Below are 11,432 nucleotides of genomic sequence, written 5' to 3'. Positions count from 1 at the left end.
TATAAATAATCATGTCATCACTTTGAATGATTTGATCGTTTTCGTGGATTTTTGCAATCACGAATAAGCGGCAACAGATCTTTCACGATCGATTTCACGATCATTTAAAAGCGCGGTACCCGATCTACCACGATTAGAAATATCAAATGTTACAAATATTCCCATTTTTGTAAAGTTTTGGACTAAACTAAAAACAAAATAACTTTAAGAACAATTTTAAACAGTAACATAGAACAATATTTTTAAGAGAAAAGTAGTTTATGCATTCAAAATATGAAAAAAATCATGTTTGTTTACATTTTTATTTCTTTGAAATTTCGTTTGCAATTTGCCTTTTGTAGTTTTGTAAAAACGGTGTACTTTTGAAACTTGATTTTTCTCGGAAACTAATTAAATGTTGAAACATTTTGACAAACAGTTTTATTTTTCCAATATTTGTCATTATAATTCATTAGATTACATTATCGGCTGACGTTGCATGTGTCTTCTCGATAAGATTTCATTCCGAGACGGTCCTATACCAGATCTTTCACGATCCAGTCGCAACACTTGACCACCGTTACTTATTCTTTTCACGCGATCATTTTTCGCGATACACCGAATGACAACCGTGTTATAGATACGTAATAAATGTTAAAAAAAATCGTGCTTAGAGGACTTAGTTTAGTATATATGCATGCATTGGTTCAAATATTTCCTGAACATTAAAATTACAAGAATTTGATCTCGTTTCATATGACTTTAAGCTTTGTATAATTGGCCTCTCTCTATTTTTGTTTTAGCGCCAATTGTGAGTCTTTTGGAAACTTAGAAAGAGAAAAAAGAAAATGTGTATTGTGCAATTTAGATGCTATTTTTCAATTGTTCACCCTTTGATGACTGTAGAAAACAATGTATTACATTTCATTATAGGAATAGACCTAACACGTTGAAGTTTCATGCCTTAATGAATCCCAAAACATGTTCAGAACTGAATGAGTTGTGTAAACTAATTAAGGAGATCAACAACAAATTGAACTTTTCTGGGTGCACAATTGTAAATGACTCTATCTACTTTCGTACATTTTTTTATGTAATTGTATTAATATATGTATAATTATCTCTATACCTTTGTAATTTGGTTTGTGAGAGATATATATATATATATCTCGAAATCCGGATATGGTGTACAAAAACCTTTGCACCTTTTGTTTGCGATATACCATCTTTTCCGCAAGTTTATTGTTTTCTGTTTAGTATAAATTTATAATTACGATCTATTTATTACATCGGTGATCCGTTTATTTGGCAATCGCCAATGGCAGTCAGCAGGGTTTAAGAACATTTGTTGTTCGACCTGTTAGTGAAATGCGTTTTGTTAAAATATACTTTTTCACTTTTTTGGTCTTTTGGAAAATGTTGTTTGTGCTGTATTTAGACCCCTCTAACAAGAAATTTGTTTTGCATGCACACGTTTAAAAATTGCGGTTTTTATCCAACGCAATCATAGGTTTGAACGTTGTTTTCGATTTAGACTTGTTTATATTTTTTCGTTTGGGCTTGTATTATATTTGCCTTCGGGTTTATATGATCTGTTCATCCTATTTTGACTCCTCAAAATTCAAGAGTCTATCCCAAATTGAGGTAAATTGTATAGCTTTCCAAATACCGTTTCGATTCCTATCATCACTGAAGAGACATTAATTGCCGAAATCCGGATATGGTGTACAAAAACCTTTGCACCTTTTGTTTGCGGTATACCATCTTTTCCGCAAGTTTATTGTTTTCTGTTTAGTATTAAATTTATAATTACGATCTATTTATTACATCGGTGATCCGTTTATTTGGCAATCGCCAATGGCAGTCAGCAGGGTTTAAGAACATTTGTTGTTCGACCTGTTAGTCAAATGCGTTTTGTTAAAATATACTTTTTCACTTTTTTGGTCTTTTGGAAAATGTTGTTTGTGCTGTATTTAGACCCCTCTAACAAGAAATTTGTTTTGCATGCACACGTTTAAAAATTGCGGTTTTTATCCAACGCAATCATAGGTTTGAACGTTGTTTTCGATTTAGACTTGTTTATATTTTTTCGTTTGGGCTTGTATTATATTTGCCTTCGGGTTTATATGATCTGTTCATCCTATTTTGACTCCTCAAAATTCAAGAGTCTATCCCAAATTGAGGTAAATTGTATGGCTTTCCAAATACCGTTTCGATTCCTATCATCACTGAAGAGACATTAATTGCCGAAATCCGGATATGGTGTACAAAAACCTTTGCACCTTTTGTTTGCGGTATACCATCTTTTCCGCAAGTTTATTGTTTTCTGTTTAGTATTAAATTTATAATTACGATCTATTTATTACATCGGTGATCCGTTTATTTGGCAATCGCCAATGGCAGTCAGCAGGGTTTAAGAACATTTGTTGTTCGACCTGTTAGTCAAATGCGTTTTGTTAAAATATACTTTTTCACTTTTTTGGTCTTTTGGAAAATGTTGTTTGTGCTGTATTTAGACCCCTCTAACAAGAAATTTGTTTTGCATGCACACGTTTAAAAATTGCGGTTTTTATCCAACGCAATCATAGGTTTGAACGTTGTTTTCGATTTAGACTTGTTTATATTTTTTCGTTTGGGCTTGTATTATATTTGCCTTCGGGTTTATATGATCTGTTCATCCTATTTTGACTCCTCAAAATTCAAGAGTCTATCCCAAATTGAGGTAAATTGTATGGCTTTCCAAATACCGTTTCGATTCCTATCATCACTGAAGAGACATTAATTGCCGAAATCCGGATATGGTGTACAAAAACCTTTGCACCTTTTATTTGCGGTATACCATCTTTTCCGCAAGTTTATTGTTTTCTGTTTAGTATTAAATTATAAATTACGATCTATTTATTACATCGGTGATCCGTTTTTTTGGTAATCGCCAATGGCAGTCAGCAGGGTTTAAGAACATTTGTTGTTCGACCTGTTAGTCAAATGCGTTTTGTTTAAAATATACTTTTTCACTTTTTTGGTCTTTTGGAAAATGTTGTTTGTGCTGTATTTAGACCCCTCTAACAAGAAATTTGTTTTGCATGCACACGTATAAAAATTGCGGTTTTTATCCAACGCAATCATAGGTTTGAACGTTGTTTTCAATTTAGACTTGTATATATATATATATATTATATAAAACACACACACAAAAAAACTCGCATACTAAGTCATAAGACAAAAATCTTCGGTGACTTTTCACAAATTCCAAACGAAAGTAAAACGCTGAAAATTACTTTAATGATATTAATTATCGCGATGAACAGGTTAAAGGCAATTCAAATCGTTCATTTCAAAATTTTACCAAACATGTTTGTTTGTATTTACATTAAATAATTCAATTAAAAGTTCATTGTACTTAAACATTCACAACTTAAAACTTGAACATACTTCTACTTAATATGGTTAAATACATGTACTTAAAATAACTAGACAATTGCGTTTCCTTTGATGAATCGTGCTAAGGGGAACCATAGGGATTAAAATTTTGTCACTTATTGAAGAATTATAGTTTTTGTATCCAAAAATAATTTCCCCAGCGAATTGATTATAATCATTTATTCATTATATCATTGATTTAATCTAGTTTTAGTATTCTAATTAACCTTTTACATTTTATTTCATTTTAAGTATCTAAATGTCTTTTTATTATCACGTGATACATGTAAACACTTGATGAGGATGGACTAAATATTTACTAAGGTCAAATAAGTCAAGATGGATTCTTTGATGAATGTAATTTTTATTGCTAGTGTTATTCATTTGAATTGTAAGTATTTTCTTACTCGATTAATATACAATTTCATTCAAATAAAACTTAAAAAACTACATCAAGATATAATTCATACTGTAAGAGTGAATAAACTTAGATGCTGTTTCTGCGTCAATGAGACAGTAACCCAACGATACGAAAATAGGCGCAAGACATTTGGTCTATTTTTTTAACCTGTACAGGTAAATTACAGGTAAAATGTATCAATATCAATATTTGATATGAAATATATAAGATATCAAATAAGAAAAAACAAAATACAACCTACATAAAAAGCCGGTCATTGGGAAACAATGCTAGTTTGAAAAGAAAAGAACTTCAAGTTTTACACCATTTAATTGAAATGAGTTTACAGTGGAGATCAGTCAGCATCACAATATGACTTTTTTTAAAGGTTGTTAGATTTAAATTAAGGACCAGAACCATTTTTTGAGAAAAAGCTGTTTTATACCTGCTTGTTGTACATAGTTGAAAAATATTTAGTGCTACAAAGACTTGTGCTGCTAAAATCCCACTTTCAAAACCCCGTGTTGAGCAGGGAACAGACATTATCTTGCAAACAGAATGTTACTTAAAAAAAGAACATATTATAGTTGAATTTCATTTATTACATATAGAATATTGATTATGATTAAAAAAAATATATTTGAAATGTAATTTACCGTTAAATGGAAGGGTTAGCCCAAATGTCGACTTGCCATTGGCCAAACGTAACATATTTTGAACCCAAATTTTACACCAATTAGCCCAAATATGCATCTCTCACAAAAATTCCTCTAGAATTCAATGAAATAAACACAAAGCATAATTAAGATTTTCTGGAGGGATTTTAATTATAGAATAGAATAGAAAATTTAAGTTACATCGGGTTTACATGAAACATATTACAAACATAAGCTCTGTAGAGCTTTTTGCCGATATAATAACAATAACAACACATACAATATAAGACATATAAAACATACACCTTAGACATACAAGGTAAGACAGCTATATTGCAATTCAATTCAATTCAATTCAATATTTTATTTAAGTCTCGCCTCTCAATAATAATACAACATTACATTTTGTGTAAAAATATATAGATATAAAAAGAGAGCCATTCTGTACTGAATTATAAGAGACTATAACATTAAAAACATTATAGAGAATTCGTCTATTATAAAAACATATTTATAAGAACATTATTTACAGTATAAAACATTTCTACGTCTATTTAAAATAAGATAACAGGCTTTGACACAGCTACGAACCATATTAATATCTGTAAATAAAAACACTAATTTCTGTTTATCATCAAAAGACTAATCACTATTAAAATGTGTTGCTTCATCAAATAATATTTTTCTCTCTAAAATCGTCATATAAAGGACACGATAAAATAACATTGGCTTCATCTTCTAAAATATCTTTACAAGTATCACAGACTCGCTCCTCTAAAAGTAATTTTTCAAATCTCCCCGTTTCGATTCTTAGTGGTGCTACACCACATTGAAATTTGGCAAAAGAACTCCTTTGTGAAAATGACATTGGAATTGTACAATAAGTTTCCGTTTCAAAACTGTTCTTAAATAAATTATATGTTCGAAGTTTGTTACCACCTTTACCAGATAAAGCTTTCTCTGACTGTAAATTGCATTGCCACTGTTCAACATATTTACTAAACATTTTAGACATAACAGTATTGACAACTGAGGTACTATCAACATATTCTGTAATATTACACAAATGTTCTGCATTACACTCAGAAAATGTTTTCCTTACATAAAAAATCCAATTTTTTATACACTTGTGTTTTTTACTGATAATGTCTGCCCATATGAAAACTTTTCTGTTAACCGATTAGAACTCATATTGTTCAAACGGCACCAAAGTCGAATTAAGCATTGCCATTGTTTTTGAAAGATAGGTATCCACTCCATATCCCCTGCAACTGCAGCATTTGGAGTATATTTACCAACTCCAAGAAAAAATCTGCAAGCTCTATTATGTATGGCATTAATAAAAGAAAAGTCTTTGCAACCACAAATACCAGCACCATATTCAACAATTGGAAGCACCAAACTCTCATATAATTTTGAAAATACATTATGAGTAACACCACATAAGATTTTGCACTTAGCTATAACAAGACCAAGTGCTCTATTTTCAGAAGCTGCAACAGCTTTAGCAGTTACATTATAATCTAAAAATTCACTTAAAACTAAACCTAAATAATTATAAGTAGTAGAATATTCAATGATATCATTTCCACATTTAAATACAACATTTGACTTATTAGGGTTTCATAGTCACTAATGACATCTTCATATATGAACCTCAAGGCACGTTCTTGTATTTTTTCCATTTTTTTAGTGTTACCCTTCCCACAAAAATGCCAAACCACAGGACAATAGTTGAAATTAGACATAATATATCAGTGATAAATAGTTAACCCAATTCTTTTTAGTATATTTAACTGCCTTGATGCTTTTTACAAATTTTAGAAATATGTGTTTTAAACTTAAGTTGATAATCTATTGTTACTCCCAGGAGCTTTACTTCAGTGTCACATAACATTTCATTCCCATCCAAATTGAATTAAATTGAATATAATAATCCCCACTTTTTGATTTATTCCCATTGGCAATACCCTGAAATTTATCCGGATTAGCTTTCATTTTGTTATTAGCAAACCAATCAATTAAAACTGCACTTTCCTTTTCCAAAAAAATAACTAATCCGTTTAGATCTGGTCCTGAGTGTGACAATGTATTGTCATCTGCATAGTTATACAAATCATTTTCTTTTACAAAATTGAAAATGTTATGAAGATATTATTTATTAGAAAGAAGCTTTCAACCTTTTCATCCATCGTTCACATGCCCAAATTAAAAAACATATTTTTCTTTACGTTTTTTTTTTGTTAGCTGTTTTTACTTATTTTTCAATTATTCATTTCGAAAGACGGTAAGTAACGGTAGAATTTATTGAAAAATCGTAAAAGAATTACTTTTTTCAATACTTAGTTGAGAACCAGTTGGATATCGGAGAAAGGCGTGTTTTTTGAAGGCAAATATTCCTCTGATATTTCTTAAAAACAGTGAAAAATCAGTCACCGTTTCAGAATCCGAATGATTATGGGTAATTTCATCGTACGTACACCAAAATGAAAACAGCTAAACACCATTGGTCGAATGCAATTTAAATACTTAGACTTTATAACCGAAAATAAGGTTTGGTTTACGCTTTTGAAACTATTACCCCGGTTGTACATGCATATAGTTCTAAGATAGTGAATCGATAAAATGTTTCATCGTATCAATGCTATGTTGAAATTAAAAAGAAGTCTAGCAATATGAAAATAAGGAGGTGTGATATGATTGCGAGTCACACCACTATCTACAAATGTTTTATCACACCTGTAATAAGGTAGAAATTATGAAAACCACAGACACAACACAATGCGTTTCATATTTAGCCTTGCACTTATAGATAAAAAGAAACAGAGGACGATTGCTTGAAGAAATTTTTTAAAATTGATTTTGAATTTTTGAAATTGTGAATTTTCCTTGTGCTAGAAGTAAATACATGCGTCGCTAGTGAATAGTATTTCCATGTCGAAAACTGGTGTCAAAAATTATTATATTCTTAACAGTTAAAGAGCAAGATATTGTCACAAAGCTACCTGCCAAAGCGTCATACACAAGACGATTGAAGTTTCGAATTCATGGTAGCCATCCCGAGTTGCTGAACCAATTTGAACTGAATGTCTCGCAATTAATTATATGTTACCCTGTTACTTTCTATTCTTTTATTCATTTCTAATCATTTCTTGTTTAGTTTAAATATTTTGTAATATGATGGATGAAATGTGTGATTTTGATAAGTTTTACCCTTTTTTAGCATTGGATACCAGTTTCTGTGTCACTTGAATTCACATTGCCAAGCATCAATGTTCGGTTTCGTTGTTTAATTTCTTTTCGAGTAGTTTTGTCTTTTTGATGAAGTACCTTGCGCATTTATTAATCCAGACATGCAATGATTAATTTAAGTTGTACATAGTAATGACTTTTTTACTATTTTCTTTGTCATTAATTGTGTTTTAATTCATTGAGTTTAATGAAGTCGTGAGGATATTCTAGATTTTATGCCGAGATGTTTTTTTAAAGTTTAGTGCACCATTTTATTGACTAATATATTTAACGAGAAGTTAAGCTTAATAGTCACTTTTAACTATTTTCGTTGCCATTAATGATGTTTTAATTCATTGGATTTAATGAAGTCATCATGAGGATATTTTGAATTTTATACCGAGATGAATTTTTAACAATTTAGTGCACCATTTTATTGACTCTTATATTTTTAAGGAGAAGTTAAGCTTACTAACCTCTTGGTGTTCCATAACTGGGAGTACAATACGAAGATAAGAAAAAAGAAGAAATTGTCAAGCCAAATTACTGTATGATTAATTTAACCGTACATGTCAGATTTGGTATACAGTGCAACTAAATACATAAAAAGCCAATGAAACAGCGAAAAGTGATATATTCTTAAAATTAAAAAATGCATGAAGTTAGGACATAATTTCTTAGTTAAACTTGCAGTAAAATGGTCCAAGTGAAAATTCAGTAGCAAGTTAGACTATCGCCGACTTTCTTCAGATATTTTGACCATGGTTATCTGTTTTATTTTTAGTTGTTTTTGCAATACCGCCACCTCTACCTAACCTTGTTCCTGAGGCTTGTAACCTAACAGTTTGGCATGGGCATTCAGATGTGACATCACAGCGAATTGTCGTATTGGAAGGCGATACCATTAATTTGGTATGCGATGCCAGATGTACAAATGACCATTACGCACCAGTTCTCAAATGGATCAATCCAAACTACAAGCTTGTGTGGGATATTCCTGGAAGGTAAACTTATAAACCAATTTCTAATTGGTTGACGGCTTTTCTACGAAGGGCACATTATCTCTTTGGCTGCTGTTTTTAATTCTACTTAATTTCCTTAAATTTCACGATTAGAGTCCAATAACACTGGAATGATATATCAGAAAAAAATCATAACTAAAAGTAGAGCTTTCTTTCGCCAATTTCAACAATAGCGTCCCGTACCTCTGGAAGGACAACCCCAAAAAATTAAAACCAGAAGGGAAATCCAGAAGGGAAATTTTTGCAACCGAATCAAATGTTTGATACAAACTTTTTGTACAACATTTGGACGACATGCAGAAAAACACCAGTATGCCCTTGCAAGTCCCGTCGATGCGAGGGGTTAATAAAGATATACTAATAAAAATTAGAGAAAATTAAGATATGGTGTTGACAATTTTAAATCACAGTCTCTAAACTTGAAGAACTTCTATACATTACTATTTATCTTTCATAATTGAAGTCGTTATGAATAAAAGATATGAGTCATGGGAATGAGACAGCAATCTAACGACAAAAATAACTAAAAGACATATGTATATAGAGGTTTAGAGACTCAAGTAAGATAGAGGGACAAACAGTTCTGGTATAAATGAAAATTCATACGCTTAAAAGTTTGTATTTTTTAAATCATACGCACAAAACACTAAAAATAAATGTGTGGAGAAGTTGGCACTACATACCGTCTTGAAAACGGGATAGGCGTCTACATGTTATATCAAGCTCTTAATTGTGAACTACACCTTTTAATTAATTAGTCATTGTAATAATATTAAATTGAAATTCCTTATTTGCAAATATTTAAAGCTAGGTTTTCAAGGGTAATAAATGTGCGTTCGTGTTGCTAAAATAAAGCAGACATTACACTTTACGACATAAAAACAAGAAGAAACACCTAGTTAGATTTTACTTTCTGTATATTCCTGGTTTTCTTCATTCAATAATTCCAATTTCACCTTGTGGTTATTTCTCATATTTCAGATAGAACTAACGATTAATGAAAATAGAAAAATGACAATTTGTTTAATATTTGACATTTTTCTCGACTTTGACACAGATATGAGCCATTGCTTCATTTCTTTCTCCGGAAAGGTTAACAAAACTTTGTTTTTAATATCAAATTCATTAAATAATGTAAACTTTACAGATTGTTCACTGCACCAATGAACAGCCATCGTTTACAGACACTTTATATACAAGATATATCGGTAGAAGACATTGGGGTGTATAAGTGTCAAGGGTGGATTGGTCACTGGACAGAAACATCTGTGCAAATTGCTATGGGTTTGTATATTTGAATATTGTATCAACTTATTCTTTCTTTTTTTTTTGTTGTTGAATAAAATGAAATGAAAGTAAGTGAGTGAGTAAGGTAATATAAAAATAAGAAGATGATGTATGTTATGAGTGTACATAATCTAACGTTCAGCTTCATCTTGCTCCGAAACAGGATAGAAAACCTCGCCAAAAGTTTGTAAATATAGGGAAGCTGTAGTTAACCGATGTCCAAATTTCGTTCATTTAATTTGAATATGCAAACAAAAATAATTAGCTCCTAAGGCAGCGAAAACATCGGGTACTACAAACTGAGCAAACACGTATGGGTGGACAGGTAAGCGTCATATGCTGTGCATGCATCACCAGCAATGACAGTCGGTAAAATTCTGTATTCATTGACAATTATTGTTTTATTTCGAACGGAAAGTAAAAAGGAAAAATTGATTCATTGCTGTCAATTGACAGTCACTTCTTTTTTAGCGTTTACTTCAAGCAGAGGTATGTGATACTTTGTGCAATTAAATATAAAGCTTTCACTATGAAGTGAATTAAATATACAAAACAATGTAAAACTATTTTTTTGTATTTGCTTAATCTAAATATAAATTATAATTTTCCAGTATCTTCCGCCTCTTTGTTTTATTACTATATTTTTTATGCCAACATAGTGCATGCATAGCATAAGACGCCCACCCTGTAGACTCAATCGCTCTCGATCATTTGGAGTTCAAGCGATTCCCTCAGTGTTTGTTTGTTACCTTGAATTGTCTTCTTAATCAGTTTATGATATTTGAACGTCGGTAAACTACTTTTGCCTATATCTTAACAATGTATGATCTTATCTTTTTTGTTTACAGATGAGATAGACTTACACGAATAAGAAACGAAGATGTTGGATGTCAACAAAGAAAAAAAAGCATTTTATGTGCAATAGTTTTTTTTATATATGACACAAAACAATTTCTCAGACTTTGCTGTGATGATAAGACAATTGTTAAACATGATTTATTCAATATATAGAATGTGAATATAGTTTTGTATATATGTAAGAGTCATTTATGTATACAGCCTCAAATTTGTGCCCTTTTATATATTTTGATTTTTAACTGTTAACAAAACTTTAAATTGTTCGAAATACTAAATTAGATTATTGAGTCAGTAATGGTCAAAAGTTTGCTTGCTTATAATAAATTGGTTCATATTGTGTTAACATCCACAGAACAGAAGTCCACCAATAAAAACTTGTAATCTAGCACATTACATTTATACATGTAGATCATTGCTTGGCCTATAATGATAAGTATAGTAACCGATTAAGTAAGTTGTAAATGGGTCGAGGGCAGGAAGCAGAACTTCACAACGTTCCCAATAAACTAGTTTTGTGATATTCTACTATTGTTCCTACGCTTATGTTATGTTCGTCAAATAATATATTATTATGATTTA

The 11,432-nt window shown here is 30.9% G+C and overlaps 1 protein-coding gene across 1 annotated transcript; it reads left to right on the top strand.

Annotated features, from left to right (window-relative positions):
- The first annotated feature begins 3,661 nt into the window (after window positions 1-3,661).
- LOC127719994 (uncharacterized) lies at window positions 3,662-11,432 on the top strand. Its single transcript, XM_052226385.1, has 4 exons — window positions 3,662-3,790; window positions 8,471-8,690; window positions 9,856-9,992; window positions 10,844-11,432. The coding sequence occupies exons 1-4, from the start codon at window positions 3,739-3,741 to the stop codon at window positions 10,864-10,866; spliced, it is 432 nt and encodes a 143-aa protein (XP_052082345.1). The 5' UTR covers window positions 3,662-3,738; the 3' UTR covers window positions 10,867-11,432.

This window comes from Mytilus californianus, unplaced genomic scaffold, assembly GCF_021869535.1.
Source record: "Mytilus californianus isolate M0D057914Y unplaced genomic scaffold, xbMytCali1.0.p SCAF_11, whole genome shotgun sequence".
Taxonomy (NCBI): domain Eukaryota; kingdom Metazoa; phylum Mollusca; class Bivalvia; order Mytilida; family Mytilidae; genus Mytilus; species Mytilus californianus.
Note: the sequence above shows the minus strand (reverse complement) of the source record. Positions and strands in the feature narration are given on the sequence as shown.